At 42.2% G+C, this 19,103-nt stretch overlaps 1 protein-coding gene across 1 annotated transcript; it reads right to left on the reverse strand.

Moving 5' to 3' along the window:
* Positions 1-449: 449 nt before the first annotated feature.
* ZBTB24 (zinc finger and BTB domain containing 24) lies at positions 450-18,260 on the reverse strand. Its single transcript, XM_087817547.1, has 6 exons — positions 16,854-18,260; positions 14,371-14,539; positions 13,779-13,862; positions 12,738-12,821; positions 2,514-2,595; positions 450-1,744 (listed from the first exon to the last, which is right to left on the reverse strand). The coding sequence occupies exons 1-6, from the start codon at positions 17,853-17,855 to the stop codon at positions 1,024-1,026; spliced, it is 2,142 nt and encodes a 713-aa protein (XP_087673673.1). The 5' UTR covers positions 17,856-18,260; the 3' UTR covers positions 450-1,023.
* Between the last annotated feature and the right edge of the window lie 843 nt (positions 18,261-19,103).

The raw sequence follows: 19,103 nt of genomic DNA on the forward strand, positions 1-19,103 counted from the left end.
ACTTAATTTGATTCAGGTGGAAATCAAAGATGTTTAAAAGGAGAAAACAAGTAACTGATGTGATGATTGTTAATTTTCGGGTAGGTCCCTCCTACTCTCCACCAGCACTGTTTACACATGCACCAGCACCCACCTTCTTTTCTTAAAAATCCCCTACTAGTATACTGGACAGAAAGCAGTTAAAGTATTCAATAAAATAAAATGTGTTGGGCTGGAAAAACCTAACCCAAACATAATTTAATCTTTCGCAATTGTCTAAAATCATACAATAATTATAGACACATGCTGGCTACTAATTCTCCAAGGCTCAAAGATAGTAAGATTATGAGAAAATATTCACTTTTAAAAATAATGTGTCCATTTTACGGGATTTAACCTACTTTGCAATAAAAATAGCTTATAGGTTCCCATCTCCAGAAAGTTATCAGACATAATACACAATCAACATCTTTGGAGGCCAATTAGAATTCAGTATATTTAACACAAATTACAGTGAATAAAATTTTTATTCCAGGATAATTAAGAAAGCTCTAACTTCATGAAGATCAAATATCACTGCAGGTCGGGGAGTCTGACTTGACCTATGGAGGCAATTGTGTTGCTTGTGAGAAATAAGGAAGTGAAACCAGCCATTCTACCCAATTCAACATATGATTTCCTTTGTCCTAAAAAACAAAAACTGCAACTAGAAAGGTCAGCAAGACTGTAACCTATAGCTGTGAACATTTAGTAGTTACAGAAAAGTCTAAATCAATACCCAAAGTGAAAAATTACCCAAGTCTTTGAGATATAGTAGATGAAATGAAAACCCCTCAATAGTGAAATGCTAAATCCCTATCAGCACTATATATGGGACCTGATCCACACACCTTGCTGCCTGCATGCAAAGCATCCATCAGCCAGCTACCACATCTCTGTAAGGATCTGTGAGTGAGCATTTCGGGAAGCCTGACTTCAAGTACACAATCCAGTTATAGTTGGCTTATGGAGAAGAGACCAGCAGAGCAGTCAAATGTTTCTAGATCAGCTCTGCTCCTGGCTCAGTGGTGTGGGCTGGGGCACATGGTGGCTGGGTGGAGGCGGAGCAGACTCCTGTGTCAGCTGCAGGTGCTGAGCTGGATGCGCAGCACTTGCTAAATGGAGCTCCCCTGTTTGCTCTTGATGGGCATGCAGATGCTCCAAGGTTTCCTTGGAAAGTGCGATTACGTGCACTGACTCGCTCTGTGAGGGTTCCATCTCGCTCTCAATCACGTTGAGGCTCTGAATGTGTTCTGTTTGCTCCTGTTGAGCTGAAAGAATTAAATTCTGCAGTTGTTCTGGCTGCTGTGTGAGCAACGTGAGATTAGCAGCTTGGTCTGCAGTCATGTTCTGGGAACTCTCTGCAGCGACGATGCTAATTCCTTGGCTAGGACCAGGCATGAAATTGAGGTTATGGACAGAATCGGTTACAAGAAGCTGTATTTCCTGCTCTCCGGAGGTAGAGAGTTGATATGGCTGCAGCTGAAGAATATTCCTGACTTCCTCAGTGTTGTTACTGCCAGAGACGCTGCTGGCATCTGCCACATGTTTCTCTTTGCTATGGATTTTCAAGTGAGCCTTCAAGTTGTCTAAGCGAGCAAACTGTAAGTTACACTCAGGGCAGGAGAAAGGCTTTTTGCCCGTGTGTAGAATGCAGTGTCTTCTCTTGGCACTGGAGTCAGAGAAGGATTTGCCACATATGCCACAGGAGTATGGCTTCTCTCCTCTATAAAGAAACACATGTCTTATATTAGAGACAGAAAGATCTATATATTACTTCCTATTATTGGAAGAAGCAGTCAAGAACAGAGGAAACCAGACTGGGAGTAATAGTCATGGATTCTCCTACTCACTTAGGGACTTGGAGCAACTCACAACTTCCATGGGCTTCAGTTTCTAATCTTATAAAAAAAGGTGGGGGTGGTGTCTGAGGAAGGGTGGTGGATGAGATTGGGCTAGATGTAAAAAAATTTTATGATTCCATAGTATTTATTTCAGATAAGTAAATATTTATATTTTACACATATAATTCCTTTTTGTTTTTAGTTCTCACAGCCAATTTTTTAATCTAATGGCCAAATAAGTATATACAAACTAATTTCAACATTATAAAAATGAGTAGCCCCAGTTGTCTGTGATGCTGTTAGAAGGCCTACTAAATCCAATCTAGTTTTGTGAAAACATTCATTCAGAAAACATTACATTTAATATTTATTTTGATTGAAGATTTAAGCTTTGGACCAACCCCCAGACCAAATCAAAATCCAAGAAATGAAATCAAGTGCAAACTTTTGCTGGCCAGCATCGGTTTTCCTGATTTTGCCTAAGTGAGGAATTTCTTCATTGAAAAGATTTTTTAAAATTATAAACTACACAGAAAATTCTACCGGAGTAATAATTTGGGGGAAGGGACTAGATAGGTAACATATGTCACCCTCCTGAACACTAGGGTTGAATGAGGACTTCACACGAGAGAGATATCTGTATAACTTTACCGATGGATTCTGATGTGGGTCTGAAGGGAACTCTTTGCTGTGAAAGATTTGCCACAGATTTCACATGTAAATGGTTTCTCACCTAAAAAAAAAGCATTTAGAAATATACATTCAACCTAAAACAAAAAGCAAAAATCACCCCATAGTTTCACAATATAATAAAGAACAAAGGCGATACCACTTGAATCCTCAATAAGCACGAATGCATTAAGCGCTTACCAAGTACCTATACTATGTGCTAGGTGCCAGGAGGATGCAGAAAAAGTGTAGGTGTGGGGTTCTTTCCCTTAAACTTAAAAACTGGAACAAGGAGGTGAGCGATTATCCACAGGAAACAAAGGAATGCACCACATTCACTCCTGTGTCGTCCACCCTTGGACAACTTAGACTCTCATACCTTACTGCTTGGTTAGGCAGCCCTCTTGACATTCTTAAGGACACCTGTCACTAGGGTGACTTTCGTATTATTTACATTTATAGCTACCTTCCAAGTGTACCCAGAATCCAACCACTTCTTACCATTTCTACTGTCACCTCTGGTCCAGGCCACTGGCACCTCTCTAGAAGCTTCCTCATGGGTCTCTCCCCACCACTTCTGTCCCTGCTTCCTTGCCTTAATGCAGTCAGATCATTTCACAATCCTGTACAAACACTCTAATGGTGACCATCCAGAGATAAAAGCCAAAGCCCTGGCCCTACAAGCTATCAGATCTGTCTGAGCACCTCCACTTCTAACCCCAAGCCTCCTTAACCTCATCCAGCACTCTCCTCTTGCTCATTGACTCATCCTCTCAGGCACCTTAGAGTCACTGAACTCACATCCCCTCGCCCTGGCATGTCTTCCCCAGGGGTCTCCTAGCATGAGTCACTCACCTTAAGTCTGCTCAAATGTCACTTTACCAGGAGGCTTCCTCACCACTGAAAGCACTGCCCCGCCCCCAACACTCCTAGTACACTTTCCTGAGTTAGTTTTCTCACAACGCTATCATGTTATTTATTATCTACCCCCATTCTTATGTAGGAGAATTTATGGGCCTATTCACTCCTAGCACCCCAGTGCCTAGAATCAGGCCTGGCACACTGTTCCAGAAATCCTCCTTGAGTGAACGAATCTCACAAGATGGTGACTAAGGCTCACACAAGATGTGACTGCTCGACACCCCACTGAGAATCAGTAAAGCTTCACCGGAGTTTATTCAGCACAAGTTTGTACAGTGACAGACTGTCATACCCTTCAGAAATGACTGAGGCAGGCTTAATGAGATATGGATCAATCTATCAGCCCAGCATCTGGAATGTGAAACTTGTCAGGAAGTGTCAAAGGCGGGACTGAAGGAGTACAGAACATTTATGGCTAGGGTCCTACCAAACTGCTGCTAATCCTGAAAGAAATTATAACCTAAAATTACAACAGCAATTATGAGGAATGTCTCAATTAGATTAGATTATTTAAAAGTGCACTTAAAAGCAAGGGCTTCCAAATCAAATAAAGAAAATCAGATACCTATTTCTGATTGGTATGCAAGAGCCATCCTAAGGCTTCAAAATTTTTTTAAATCTTCATTAAAACATCTGCTGTAAAAGATTTAATAGGCTAATGAAAAATTAAAGCTATAAGAGGTATCTAAAATAAAGGACTGTAAGACTGATGTTACCCCTTACAGGTGACTGTCCTTGGGTATCTTTCACTCCTTGGTCTAAGGCCAAGCTGAGGACCACTATTAGAGAATTCCTAAACTCAAGGAGGATCCTCAAAAGTTTTTGTAGGGCCCTGGCTGGTTTTGCGCAGTGGTTAGAGCATCAGCCTGTGGACTGAAGGGTTCCGGGTTTGATTTTGGCCAAGGGCATGCACCTCGGTTGCAGGCTCGATCCCTGGTCCCAGTTGGGGCATGTGAGAGAGACAACCAATTGATGTGTCTCTGTCACATTGATGTTGCTCTCTCTCACCCTTCCATTCTCTCTGAAAAGCAGTGGAAAAAATACCCTGCGGTGAAGATTAAAAAAAGGTTTTTGTAGGGTGGCGAACACAATACAATACACAGATAATGTGTTATAGAATTGTACACCAGAAACCTACATAATTTTATTAACCAATGTCACCCGAATAAATTCAATTTAAAAAAAAGTTTTTCTAAATAGATTATCTCTTGAGCCCAGTGAGACAATTTCACGTTGCCCCTTCCTTCCTTCCCAAATCCAGGCCAAATAGCTATTGATCCTTTCTCTCAGGGATAACTATCGCCTATGTCCTAAGAGCTGGGCTTGGCTTTCTGCCTGCCTGTGACATGCAGGCTGCCAGTTCTTTCATTTGGTTATCACAGGGAATGACTCTGGAAGGTAACCTTTGTACCCTCTTGATTCCATGGAATAGTTTAATGCTGCTAGAAATAGCTACCATGTGTCCGGAAACTAACTAAACTGCTGAGACATGACATTTGAAAGGATTTAATAACTACAATTAGAAATAAAACTCCGTACCCAGAGGGAAAAAAGCAACTCAGGGATGATGTAGTTGGATGGGTAGCTAACCTATGATGTCACTTAAGTTACAACCCAGCTCTTTGGGAATTGAGAGCAATTGTCCTTATCTTACAAATCTCTGTAAAACCAGAAAGGCAGCTCTAGAGGCAGTTCAAAGCCCACCCATTTTTATCACCTTCAATTCCTCAGCTGGAAGAAAAAAACCACGGAATAAGAAGTTTCTTTTTTAAAATACAAATGACTATAGAAGCACCCATAGCTCAAATGTGGCCTACAGTCTCTGTAAGATTGTTTTCTACACAAATTTTAATTAAAAAAATCCTTTAGTTTATCTGAGTTGATAAACTTATTACAAGTCCCCTAGCTAAAAATTTAAAACAAAAGCCCAGGAAGTCTCTGTCCAAATCTGTCCATATGTTCACGTGTGTTGAGTAGTGTTTTCTATCTCCAGATAGTATTGCTAATTTGTAAAAAAGCTCTATTAAATGGCTTAAACAAAGAAGTGCTTACGTAAAAATTCTTAAAATATAATAAAAACTAACCCAAATGTATTTCAGGATCATGTGATCTGAGAAAATATTTCACATAAAAGCTAGTCTGAGTTTGGTTTGGTTAAAACTGACATGTCTTTAAGTTATCCGAATTCAATTTAAAACTTTACATGGTTTATAAAAAAAAAGGTTCATGTTATCTCTGTTACAAAATTTGTCAGCAGGAAACCTAGCCTGGGATAATAATTAACTTTGATGTCTCATAGTTTGCATGAGCAGTCTAAATATAATTTTTAAGGATTAATGAATTGAATAGATATAAGTAGAATAAGAGGTGTTTAAGTGAAACTTTTTCTTAATAATTACATTATAGTACACATACTTAAAAATAGTTTCCCACAATCCTTTGGTAACTTAACACCTTAGAGTTTTACTAAATTAAATAATGAAAATTTATTGAAGATCTAGGTCATTTCCAAATAAGATAAAAATATTGAAACATTAATTGTTAAATAAGGCTATCTACTTTTGACTTCTTATAACAAAAAATTAAAAGATAAATATGGAGCTATTAATGAATATGTTTTGCTTTGTTGAGGATGCATATATTTCTAAATATTATGAAATATATTTGTCAGTAAATTAGTATCTATGTTTTTAGAGGTTATGAAATATAGTCATAAATTTGTCAATCTAAAGAATGCTAATTGTTTACTTTTTAGCTGTCATTAAAAATTAAGGTTTCTGGTAATTAAACATTTTTAAAAAATTTTATCTTTCAATTACAATTTACATTCAATATTATTCTGTATTAATTTCAGGAGTATAGCATAGTGGTTAGAATCATATACTAAAGGTTAAGAATTCTAATAAATAAGGAAGGAAGGAATATGCACTTTCAGTAAAGGAAGGTATGTATGGAAATGCAGTTTTGAAGAAATTAAAAGAAAATGGTTTGTCATAAAATACGTTGTCTATTTCTGAATGAGACAAACTAGATTGGAAAAGGAAAGTTATAGAAGGTTTGTGAAAGGGAATTCTGAAGAAGAAAATTTTAAAAATGGTTAAGCTGAAAAAGGTCAGAATAAATTTAATTAAGTAAATGAGCTTTAATCTTGTAAGTAAGCTAATGCAAAATTACAAGTTTGGAGAGCTCTCTCATCCTCTCTCCCTCTCCCCTCACCACCCTCTCTCTTAAGACACCTTGCTGACCCATCATATATTTCTGTGTCCCAGCGCTGCTGACTGGTCATGAGATAACTCATAGACACGAATTTAAGTAATTCACTTACATTAATTTAAGTAATTTTAAACACCTTGCTGACCAAAGTAGCCAGCCGTACGGGTGAGTTCTGGCTTGAAACAGCAGGTCAGCAAAGTTAAAAGGAGAAAGTACTACTTACAACAAGATACTGTGAAAAGTATTCTGCCTAGAAAGCAAAGATTCTGTGTTTTATCAAAATAATTTTCTGTTTTATGTCATCTTAATCAGGACTTTGATTGCTTAAGAAAACGGAATCTTTCCAATATTAAGAGCTACCTTCTCTCTCTTTTTTTAATCCTCACTTGAGGATAATTTTTCCATTGCTGCTCTTATGTAAATAACTGGCCAAGTTTATCGAAACTAGACTTATTTTACAAACAAATCAGTGTTAACTTGGCTATCTGGTAAAAATGGGGGTGACTTGAAAGAGAAAGGTTGTTTCGGTAACATACCTTTGTGGAAATTAAATTTTGTTGTCATTTGAGGTTCTGTTCCCACCTGTAAATTGAACTGGGTCCTAGATTCCAGTTTTGTCTAATATCTGGCTATGACCCTCCAAACTAACATTTCCCATTTTTTCTCCCACTCTTCTAACTTGGAATCATTAAGAACTAAAACTGCCTTTCCCCCAAACCCATGTAAGCTAAAGTGGGACAACTGGACATGAACTTCAGAGAAATCACCACAACAGTTCATATACGGGCAATGTCTGTGACTGTTACAGAAAGATTATCGGAGACATTCCAACTGCAGACCAGGAAACCTATCAGTGTCACTGCCTGCCTCCGCTCTGTCTGTAAATGCTTCAAACTACACACCTAAAAATCTTCTCAACTGGCTGCCTTCAGACCTCAGAGCCTAGGGTTCCAGTCTGCTCAAATCATTAACCATTACTTCTCTTGTTTTCACAGACATGCCTTATTAAATACCTGGCTGCTTACACATGGGCCTAACTTTGGGAGCCCACCTGCATCACCATCTCCTGAGATGAGATAACTGAACTGACCTATTTTTAAGGCCGAGACGGTTGTCAACCCAACATCTGGAATATGAAACTCGTCAGGAAGTGTCAAAAGATGGAACTGACAGGGTTCAGAGCAGGCCTCCCCAGAATGTGCCACTTGGGCATGTGAATTATTGTGGGCTGAAGGCAATCCAGACCCTGTGGGCTCATAAGAAACTTTTACCTCTCCCTTAAAGAATTTAGATTTGGGTTCTTGCCCATAATAAGGGTTATTACCACAGATAACTTTTTAATACCTATGTATAGGGTGGAGCAAACTTCTAATTACTGAACATCTGCTCTTCTAATCGCCCTGTGAATGACCTTCCTCCCCTCTGAAGCCCCAGGCAACTTACCTCATTCCTTGGCTCAAGATGCCAGGCAGAGCTCATTTTAACTTTCTGTCTCTGACTCTCTCATGTATGTGGGGTTCCAGTATGTATGTGTATAATTAAACTTCTTTTTCCCCCCCTCTTGTTAATCCATCTCATGTCTATTTGATTAGACCAGCTCAAGAAACATAGAGGACAGTCTCTTCCTTCCCACCAGACTGTCCAGTGTTTCACTGTATATCCTGTCCAAAATTTACCTAACTAATCCCTTACTGATGGACATTGAGGCAGTTTCTAAGCTTGTGACATTATAAACAATCCTGCTTATGATGGATATCCTTATGCAAACATCTTTTCACAATCAGGCAGTTTACCTTTTGACACATATTGCCAAAATTGTTTTCAGAAAGTTCCCACCAATAGAACATAAAGTTCTCCATTTCCTCACATATCTGCCAACCTAATGGGCAAAGGAAGTGCACATTTCGTTTTCTTTTAATAGAGTTAATACCATTTTATATGTCTACTGGCCATTCCTATGTCTTCTTCTGTGATGTGCCTTTCATGTCTCCTGTCTAGTTTTCTACTGGGTACTCATATTTTCGTATTTTGGATACCAACACTTTCTCATGTTTGCAGTGACTATTTTTTTCCAGACAAAACTCTTAAATACATCTCTTCTTTCCACTCCCTTGACTTAAAGGCCTTTGTCTTCCTTCACCAAAGAGCCAGCTAACTGGTTCACCCCTAGGACCCTCCCTCTCTGTCCATCCTCCCAGAGAGTTCTTTTCAATACGCAAATCAAAATACGCCTCCTCTCTGCCCAAACATCTCCCCTGAACCCACCTCACCCCATCTGCTCCCTTCTCAGCAATCTCACTCTAGCTGTTCACCATGGAAATCCTTGCTGCGGCCCTTGGATGCCAGCTTCTCACAGCCTCAAGCTCCGCACACCCTGTTCGTGTCTGGAAAAGCCTCTTCCCACTTCCTTTGTCCATGCAGCACTTACTCTGGCTTCAAGATGCAGGCCTTCTTCTGGGATGCTATCCCAGATCTTCCCAGGGAAAGGGAATCATTTCTGTCACTGTGTTCACACCTATACCGGGCTCGCATCATGGTGAGACTCTTACTAGATTGCATGTAGACTCTGTAAGGGTAAGCTACAGTGAGAGGCCCCCAGAGCTCACTAAGATGGGGACAAGCAACATTAATAGATGGTCTAGACATACATGGCTGAGGAGATCTGGGAAGCTTCAAATCCATTCTATCAAAACGAGGCTGTGAATGAAAGCTGTGATTTAATTAACTGGATGATATATTACTAAGCAGGGCATCTACATGTGAGTGGGAGCCTATCAGGCAGAATCAGTGTTTATCTAACGTCATGCAAGGGACAGGGACACTAGAGGGTTGTTACTGTACTGTGGGGTCTGAGGTCACTCACCAGGCTTCTCCATGGCCTGGGCCAATTCCCTGAACTTGCCCCCGGCTCACCAAGCAATCTTCTGATCACTAACATGGTTTTCAGGTACACTGATGTCAGGAAGGTGGTACTGTGGGCAACAGAAAGGTATAGTCTCTTTTTTAAGTTAATACATTCACTGGTTTATCAGTCCTATGATTGGTTCAGTCCCTGAAAACCTGACTAGCTCCAGGTAGAGACATAAGGTGAGTATGAGAGCCCAAGGCGTGGGGACCTGACAGGCACTGCCCACCTGCCTGATGCCTTGCCTCCATTTCAAAACGCATCTGCCTCACTGAAGATGTTCTCTTAGGAAAAGAGTATTTCTTATTTTCGGGTTTGGCACAGGGAGACATCTAACCCAAAGAGAGTTTTGTATTTAAAGAGCTAAGAGATAACAGTCACAGTTTTCCAACTGAGTGTGCTCCCCACTGCTACGATTGGTGCTTCTTGCTCTGGCCTTCTCAGCATGACCTGCCAGCTAAGGTCTGTTCATACCACTGTCTGCAGAGGTGGGCAACAACTCTGCCAGGAGGCCTCTCCCTAAACTTTCCAATCTGCCCAGGGAGCAGGGAAGTGGCACGCCAACTCTTTCATCAGCATTGTGCATATTTTCTGTGCTAGAGGCAGGTGGGTCACAATCCCTACCCTCAAAGAGTCCAATTTTTGGATGGGTTTGATTTCTTATTTGTAAGTGTAACAAACCACTTTACAGAGTACTTTTTGTCTCCTTTTTTACCCATCATATATCTTCCACTTCCCTCTTCTGCTTCTCTTCAAACTAGAAGGTGGAGAAGAGTTTGCTAGGATTACAAAGAAAGGACTTCTGTTCCTTTTTGTCCCCACTTCAAGGTGACATCTCAAAAAGACCAGAAGCCTCACTAATACCCTATACTCAGAAGACAAAACCAAGATGAAATGTCTCATCTCTGGTGCTCTTCAACATAACCATGGCACCTCAGCTCCCCCCCTCCCCCAGGTCTTCTCTTCACAGCTTCACATGCTGTTTCCAGGCAGATGTGTAAGCATGTGAGTTTATCTCTCTGCTAGCATGTCTCCCCTAACTCTAGCTGTCTCCTCCACATCTGCACTTGGATGTCAAATAGACATCTAAGAGCCCACATGTCCAAAGTCTAACTCTTGCTTTGCTCCTCCCATAGTCTTCCGATTTTTCATCCTTCCAGTTGCTTCTGCCTCGTCTTTCTCTCACCGCCTCCCCCATCCAATCATGAGCAAATCACACTGACTCTTCCTTCAAAATAGAGCCACAATTGGACACTTATCACCACTTCCACTGCTGCAACGCTGTGCCAAACCCGATTACTGCAACAGCCTCCTGAGTCTCTCCACCCTCCTAATGGGTGCCTCCACCCCTGCCTCACCGCACCCCACGTGGGAACTGGAGTGATCCTATTAAAACTCTAAGTCACATCACGTCAATCCTCTTGCTAAAGTCATTTCTGAATGAAATCCAAAGAGTTTACTGTGGCCTCCAAAGTTTTTTGTTGTTGTTAAGAATTCTTTATTGATTTTTAGAGAGGAAGGGAGGAAGAGAGAGAGGGAAATATCTATGTGAGAGTGAAATATCGACTGGCTGCCTCCTGCATGCCCCCTACAGGGGATTGAGTCTGTAACACAGGCATGTGCCCTGACAGGAAATGGAACCAGCAACCTTTCGGTGCACACGACAACGCCCAACCAACTGAGCCACACCAGCCAGGGCATGCCTCCAAAGTTCCTAAGCTTGAGTGCACACTAGAATCAACTGAAGACCTTTTAAAAATGCCAATTCCAATTCCAAGGCCCTACCTCAGGTCAATTCAGTCAGAATCTCTGGGGTGGGACCAAACCTTTTCTTTTTGAAAGCTTCTCAGGCGACTGAAGCACACAGGTAGACTGAAAGCCCCTGCCTTACACGGACTCCAGTTGCCTCTGATGGCACCTACCCCATTCCTTCTCCCAGCATCCTGGCTGTGCCTCAGCCACTCCTGCCTCCTGGCATTTCTCCAGCATGTCAAAAACTCTCCTGTCTCAGGGTTTTGAACATGCCATTCCCTCTGCCTAGGATGCTCTTCTCCCGGATAGCCACAATGGCTTATTTGCTCCCCACATTTAGATCTCCATCACAGATGTCACCTTGTCAGTGAGGCCTTCCCAGACAAGTCCCCACATAAAAGGGCAGCTCCCCTTCCTGCACCCTGTCCCCTTACTCTGTGTTGAGGTCTTCATTGCACTTACCCTTGCCTAACGGGCTACACAGTTATTCTTTGTCTCCCCTGTTTGAATGTTAGCCCCTCAAGAGCAGAGGCTCTGTCTACCTCACTCATCGCTGTATCGTCAGGACCCAAAGCACTGCTTGGTACTCAGTAACTGTTCAGTAATGTGCCAAGTGGACAAATTAAATTTCACAGAACTTATTAATGATAATGTCTGTAGAAAAATTGTATCAAGACACATTTTCATTAAATTCATCCCCTATAAGACATTTGCTTCAAGAAAGCAGATTAAAGAGAAAATCTTACATTTTCAAAAAATGTCCAAAGCAACATAAATCAATCTGATATATAATTTTAGCAGGCAATTTAACAGGACCATTAAATAATTAACCTACATTAGAATACTCTTCTTAGACATATCTAATGGATTTTTAAGTGCTCCTACCCAAAGGTCTAAAAGTCCACACCTGTACTTTTCTCATCTTATATGAAAGACTCTGACATGCCCTATTCACTCCCGATTCCTCTTTATCCCTGAAACTGATTTTTCTGGAAGTGACAATGCTTCAGTTATAAATACTGATTCTAGGAGAGAAAGTGGAAAAAAGTCCTCAGTGCCTATGTTACCTTGGTATGTTTCATTTTGCTTCCTTTTCTAAAAAAGGTATCTTGATAATCTTGAATGCTGAAGTAAATTAAGAGTGAAACACAGAACCAGACTCTGACTTATACTACTTTGTGGTATTAGATAAATCTCCCTAGGTGAAAGTGCTCAGTAAGTAAGCTCTGTTTTGCTAATATACAGAGATGTGATTTCCCTACAGATGCTGACAGCATTCTGCTTGGGCTTATAAATTATAAAATTCCCACCCAATCTACAATAAACAATCTGAGGAGGGAACTCCAAGTACTTCATTCCTTACTCTCCTGAAAACTTAAAGTATACTAGAAAGGAAAGATGAGACAGAGTTTTACCTGTGTGTGTTCGTAGGTGTTTCTTTAGCTGAGACACATCCATGAATTTGCGATGGCAGTGGTTGCATTCCGGTAATGAGTGGCCTTGTCGTGACAATAAAAAAAGTGTCAGTTCATCTTTCTGCCATCTTGGAGCCTGGGGAGGCTGCTGGGAACAGGACTTCTATAAACAACAAATATGTCTGGAAGGCTGTGGCCCAAGGCCGTTTTTGCTGGCTATAAGTGGGGTCTCCAGAACTAGAGGGAGCACACAGTTTTTCTTAAAATCGAAGGTGTTTATGCTGGAGGTGAAACTGAATTCTATCTAGGCAAGAGATGTGCTTATGTGTGCAAAGCAAAGAACAACACAGTGACACCTAGTGGCACACCGAACAAACCAGAGCCGTCTAGGGAAGGTAACTCCTGCTCATGGAAACAGTGATTTGTATTATAGCATTTCCCTGAAAAATAATCACTTTAAATATGGTACTTTAATTAAACCACAATAGTTTTTAAATTAATTTGGTAAGTTAATATTTTCCTATACATCTCAATTTACTGCTTCCTAAGAAAGCTGGGACCCTTCCAGTCTTCCTAAATACAATCTCCTTTTTCCCTCAAAGGATTGGCATGACTGTGGCCAATTAATCTCAAATGACATTCCCTCCCCCACATTCATTTCTTATGGGTTGTCAGGAAAGAAAAAAGGTCAGTGGGTGGAGCCAGGTTGGAGAAAGCCTGGACTGACAGCTGTGTGGTAGTGACATCTCTCTCCAGGCACCACTAACAACCAATCTACTGGCACCTCGTAGTCAAGTGGCACTTTTGAAATATATGAATTCTGTAGGGTTTCTGCACGTGGCACCAAAATTATAGTATAAAAATTAAACACAAATCACAAGGTAGTGAGAATAACACAAGGACATCTAATTCAGATTGCTTTTAATTAAGACTTTTTCTAAATACTCATTTATCTTCTACAATACAAACCCAATGTTTCAGAAATAACTTGTATTTGCATTTCTCGCCCACCAATCCAAATTTTCTCTCAGTTTATTGTACCTGTATGAACTCGATAATGGCTCTTTAGTTGTCTTTTCTGGCTGAAATATTTTCCACACTGATCACAGGTAAAAGACTTCTGTCCTGCCAAATAAAAAAACAAAACACTAAAATATGCAAAAAACTATAAAGAACTAGGATGCTCTCTAATATGGTAAACACCACTGTGGGCCCAGATCCCCATTTTCAAAACATGATACTAGTGACTTGTCTACAAAGGCTTCAGAGTCTACTACAGTAACATAAATGTGCAAAAGCATGTAAGGCAATAGGGAATGGTGGAGACTGAAGTAGAACTGGAGAATTCAAGTTTTCCCTCAAAGGCATCCAAAGGAAAATAATTCCAAGTTCTGGTCATTAAAACAAGTCTGCACACTAAACTCCCCAGCAGCCAGTTTATAGTAAGTCCTAGTTTAAAGCTTGATGCTGTGCAGAACTCTAAACTGCACTCTAACAAGTGCCTAATTCTGTCTTTCAATGATACCATGTAGGAAATAGCACCAGGCTGAGAAGAGATTATTTAGATCACGGTAATGCCCACCCTGGGAATGGGAACCTGGTGGCAACTGCCCTCCAGTGCAAGCCTGGCTACCTGAGTGCAGGCTCATGTGCTCCAGCAGGGAGTGCTTGGTGGTAAGAGCCTTGCTGCATACGGTGCAGGTGTACGGACGCTCGCCTGTGTGAATCCGGGTGTGGACCTGCAGGGAATGCTTCTGGGTAAAGCCTTTTCCACACTCATTACATTTGAAAGGTCGCTCTCCTGGAATAAGAGCCCCAGAAAATTGATATAAGCAAGAATCTGCACATCTTTCTGTTCATTCTCAAATTAAAATAACAATAAAGGGATTTCTCTTAAAAGGAACATAACCAAAAGGCCAATGAACAGGAGAAACAATATTAGCAATAAAATTCTGCAAGCTGTAACAGATGAGTCAATGCCAGCAGTGAGGAATGCTGAGATACAACCTAACTCTTAAGACAGAGGCTCCAGAACACTCAGGAGTTGGTGGTACCTGTTCTCTGAAAATGGGAGTAAGAGGATAAATGACATCTGTTTCAAAGGTGGTTAGAACCCTCAGATCCAGTCTCCTACTCCATGGAGCCAGGAGACTGGCTCTCTCCCCAACAGAAGATGGAGAATGTTCCCTCTAGAGGGTAAAACAAAAGGTCTCTGGACTACAGGGTCTCTGGATTAGAGGTCTCCCAGTCCAGTGTAGTGGGACAACCACAGGGAGAGCAGGTCAAAGTTTATGTTTGGAATGATGAGACTTGCCCCAGCCTTTTCCCTCGGGCTCTAGACACTGGTGGCAGGGAGCCTATAGCCTCCAGGTGGGAGAGTGGGGAGTCTTTCCCTGGAATGTGAAGAGCCCAAGACAAGAGCATCAGCAAGGAAGTGGGGGCCAGCCATGCCACCCCCAGCGAGGACATTGTCTACAGGCCCTCTCCATACCCATAGACTTGCCAGAAGCTCTTAGGAAACCATTCTTAAAAGATTGATTTTTAAAAAAAAAAAATCATTCAAGGAATGCCTCTAGTAGTTGAAACAGATGCCAAAACAAGAAAAAAGGGCAGCTTGCAGAAAACAGAAACTGCCCAAGGTGAATAAAATGTTAAAACCTAACAAATAAGTAAATGTTATTGTAAACATACTCACAGAGATAAGAGATTACATTGTGCAACAACAAAACAAAATTTTAATAAAATTAAAAAAAAAAAAAAAAGGAATTTAAAGAAAAAAGAGCACCTAGAAGTGAAAAAAACAACACAGAAATTAAAAAAACTGTAAGGGCCAAAATAGTAAGTGGAAATCTCCCAGGCGGAAAAGAGGAGAGAAAAGATAAAGAAGTTAGAGGATGGGTGCAAGAAGTTCAACAACCAAGTAACAGGAGTTCCAGAATGAGAGGAAACAGAGAAGAGAAATCATCTATGAAATAATTTCAGGAAACTTTCTGGAACTGACAGGTATGAGTTTCTAGAGAGACCCACTCTAAAGTGATTCACTGGAAACTTTCAGAATACTGGGGCAAAACGAAAGATCCCATGTACTATTTTCCTTAAAAAAAACCTTGTAGAACTATTTAACTCTTTAAACTATGCTGTTCAACAAATATTCCTCAAGTGTCTACTTTGTTCAAAGAACCAGAATTCAGGGTTTTCACCTATTTTAAAAACACCAAGTTCCCAAAACACAATTAAATCAGAAGCTCTGGGGCTAGGGCCCAGGCACTGGTAGTTTTAGAAATTTCGTAGGTAATGCTAAGGTGCACCCAGGTTCAGAACCACAGTGCTAGCTGCTGCTGGGTCAGATGACAGCAAGCTGCTGGATGACAGAAAACTTAGGCACCAGTCCCTATACATAGGCTTACAGTTAAGTTGAGGGGTATTTTACCAGTAACTACAATTGAACCCAGAGTGAGCTAGGTGTATGTATAAGGGAGGGTTAAAAGAAGAAGGGATTTCTGGCTAGGGCTATACTGTCCAATATGGTGGCCATTTAAATTACTTCAAATAAATTTAAAATTTCAGTTCCTCAGTCACACTTGCCACATGAGCACTTGAGCACAAGTCAAATGCTAAAAATCCACATATGGCTAGTGGCCACAACATTGGACAGCACTATATCTGATGATGACATTTTCATCATCACAGAAGGGTCTCTTGGCCAGTACTGGGCTAGAGGGATGAAAAAGACATTTACAGCAAGATTAGAGCTAGACAGCTAAGAAAGCTGTCCACTCAGACCAAAAGCATAGCTATGGTCAAGATGAGGAATGTTCGAGTCAGAAAGCCGAATAAATGTGGCTAATACCTGGACATTACAGCCTTAAACCAACAATTACAAATACGAGAGGTTCTGGAATCAGGCTACCTGGGTTCAAATCCCAGCTCTGGCACTAAATGGATAACCTGGGCAACTTATTTAAGCTTTCTGGGACTTGGTCTCTTTATCTGTATAATGGGGATAATATAACCCGTCTCACAGGGTGTTGTGAGAACTAAATGCAGTAAGACATATAAAGGCTTTATTACAATGCCCGTGACCTAGAAGTTGCACAATAAACGAAAGCTATTATCATCACTACTCCAAAATACATTCCAATAAGCTGTGAAAGTGTAATTACCTGTGTGGCTCCTCTGGTGGATTGCTAAAAAGTGATTGTACTTGAAGACTTTGCCACAGTCTTTACAACGGGCCTCAGGGCCAACTGGACGCTTTCTCCTTCCACAGACCCTCTTGGCTGAACCCTGGTCTTCTTCATCCCCAACAAGTTTGTAATCTTTCAGTTTGATGGATCTCTGAATCCTCCGCTTGCTGTACCGAGTCTGTTGGTCCTGCCCTTCCTGGGTCTTAGGATCACAGTTCTCATCTTTTTCAGCGGGCATTCCCTCCCCTCTACCTGGCTCACAAGCAGGCTCAGATTCTTCCATTTCTTTTGCTGCAGTCTGTTCATTCAGTACATCATCATTTCCTTCTTTAACCACAAAGTTTTGTCTGTTCTGAACTGAATTGTTTACTCTCAGCTGTATTTCTTCCTCTGCAGCCAGTTCTGATTTCCCCTCCCGCAAATTGTTGACTTTTCTTGGTCTTCCCCGTTTCCGCTTCGGTGGATCATTTTTCTTATTAGAAATAACCACCACTGGAGCATCAGCCCTGTTCAAAGTTGTTGGCTTTGGGGAGCTACGGCTATTTTGAAAGTCTGTGTATGCCTTTACCAGGTCATAGACTTTTAAGAACTGAGCAGTAGCCAGGATTTGTTCTGTACTTTTCTCACTGGCCTGGAGATAACCTGTGTAGATAAACTCCAGCAGGATACCAAACGTGTCCGCTACCATGCCTTCCAGCATATAAATGGACTGGCCGATCTCCCCCTCTTCAGCAAACATCATGGAAAAGTATTCGCTACTGGCAGCCAGTAAGGCTTTGTGGGCCCGGAAATGCACATTCTCTACGATTAAAGTAATGTCACAGAGAAAGCCTTTCTTCCTCTGGTCCTCAAAACTAGCCAGGACAGTGTCACTGTGAGTGTCTGAGTGTACAACAAGCTGCCCAGAAGGTTCTGATGATGTTTCTGCCATTTTCTTTAGAAGCCAAGAAGTAGTAAGCCTGAAATAAGAAAATAATGTTTGAAAAGGAAGGGGCACTAACAAGATTAATCCCAGACCAAATGAACCTCCTTTTCACATCGTTAAATGAAATTTACCATTTCCCGCTTTCAAAAGTCTATTTAAAAACAGCTTTGGGTTCTCATTTCTGTTGTACCATTATCTAGTTGGGTGAATTTCCAACATCCATGTAACCTCTCAGGGTCTGTTTTCTCCTTTGCAAAATGGGATCCACCAACCCTAAAAGTCCTTCCCAGCACTTTTTCCATAGTTGCACAAATATCACAATGAGAACTACAGTGTCTCGATTTCACACATTATTAGCCATTTTGTTCTGTGAAAACAAATAAGGGAAAAGAAAATGTTCGTGTGAAGTGATTTTTTGGGGTAGTTGTAATTAAATAATAATAACCTAAGACGCTCAGGGCCTCGCTTTGGATGGTCGGTGTGGAACGTCTACGGCTGGCGCCAGGCGGCGCTCGGCGCGGGGAGGCGGGTGGACGACTCCCGGAGCCGGGGGGCGGCTGAGCTGGGCGCGGGGCGCCGGGCTCTGGGAGCAGGAAGCTGGGCGCTGGGCGCAGGAGGGGCCCCCACCTCTGGGCCAGGCCGGGGAGCGACGGCTGAGGAGGGGTGGACACGGCCGCGGGTCCCGCAAGCACGGACGGTGGGTCCGCGGTGGACCTACCTCTCGGGGCGCCCGGCGAGGTGTAGATCGCGCTGCCCACCAGGGGGCCCGGCAGGCGCACCCGCGCCGTGCCCTCCGTGGTCTCCAGCTCCGCTGGGCCTGCCGCTGGGGTTCCTGCGCCGCCGCCGCTTCAGATGCTGCCAACGCGGAAGCACCGGCGCCGGGAGAGGACCGCGCGCGACGCCGGACCACGTGGCCGCGGAAACGCCCCCTGCGGGGCGGGGCGGGGCGAGCGGGGCGGGGCCTGAGGTCCGGGGCTGCGCCGCTGAGAGCCTTGGCAGGTCTCGTGTTTGCGGCGATGTGGGGGAGATGGCCTGCAGTGACGTTGTCGCTCTGCAATTGTGGAAGTTTTATATCACATTAGACCGTTAGCTGCTCGCCCCTGACGCCGAAGCTCACTATAAGGTCTCGAATGTGTGATGAATGAAATCGCCTTTATAGTCTCGTTCATCTTCCCCTGCTCCTCTCCTTCCCTCTCCCCTGCCCTCCCCTTCCCTCTCCTCCCCTCCTCCTCCATTATTATTTACCTCCTAAAT

The sequence above is a fragment of the Miniopterus natalensis genome, chromosome 5 (assembly GCF_054644295.1).
Source record: "Miniopterus natalensis isolate mMinNat1 chromosome 5, mMinNat1.hap1, whole genome shotgun sequence".
Classification (NCBI taxonomy): Eukaryota; Metazoa; Chordata; class Mammalia; order Chiroptera; family Miniopteridae; genus Miniopterus; species Miniopterus natalensis.

Bases quoted from the DNA above. Each gene is read 5' to 3' on its own strand.
- ZBTB24 (XM_087817547.1), bottom strand. From the start codon at position 17,855: ATGGCAGAAACATCATCAGAACCTTCTGGGCAGCTTGTTGTACACTCA. The intron at 12,822-13,778 runs GTACAATAAACT...TGTCACGACAAG, and splicing joins CCATTATCGAGTTCATACAG to GCCACTCATTACCGGAATGC. The intron at 2,596-12,737 runs GTAAAACTCTGT...CTTTTTTTTTAG, and splicing joins ACACCTACGAACACACACAG to GTGAGAAACCATTTACATGT.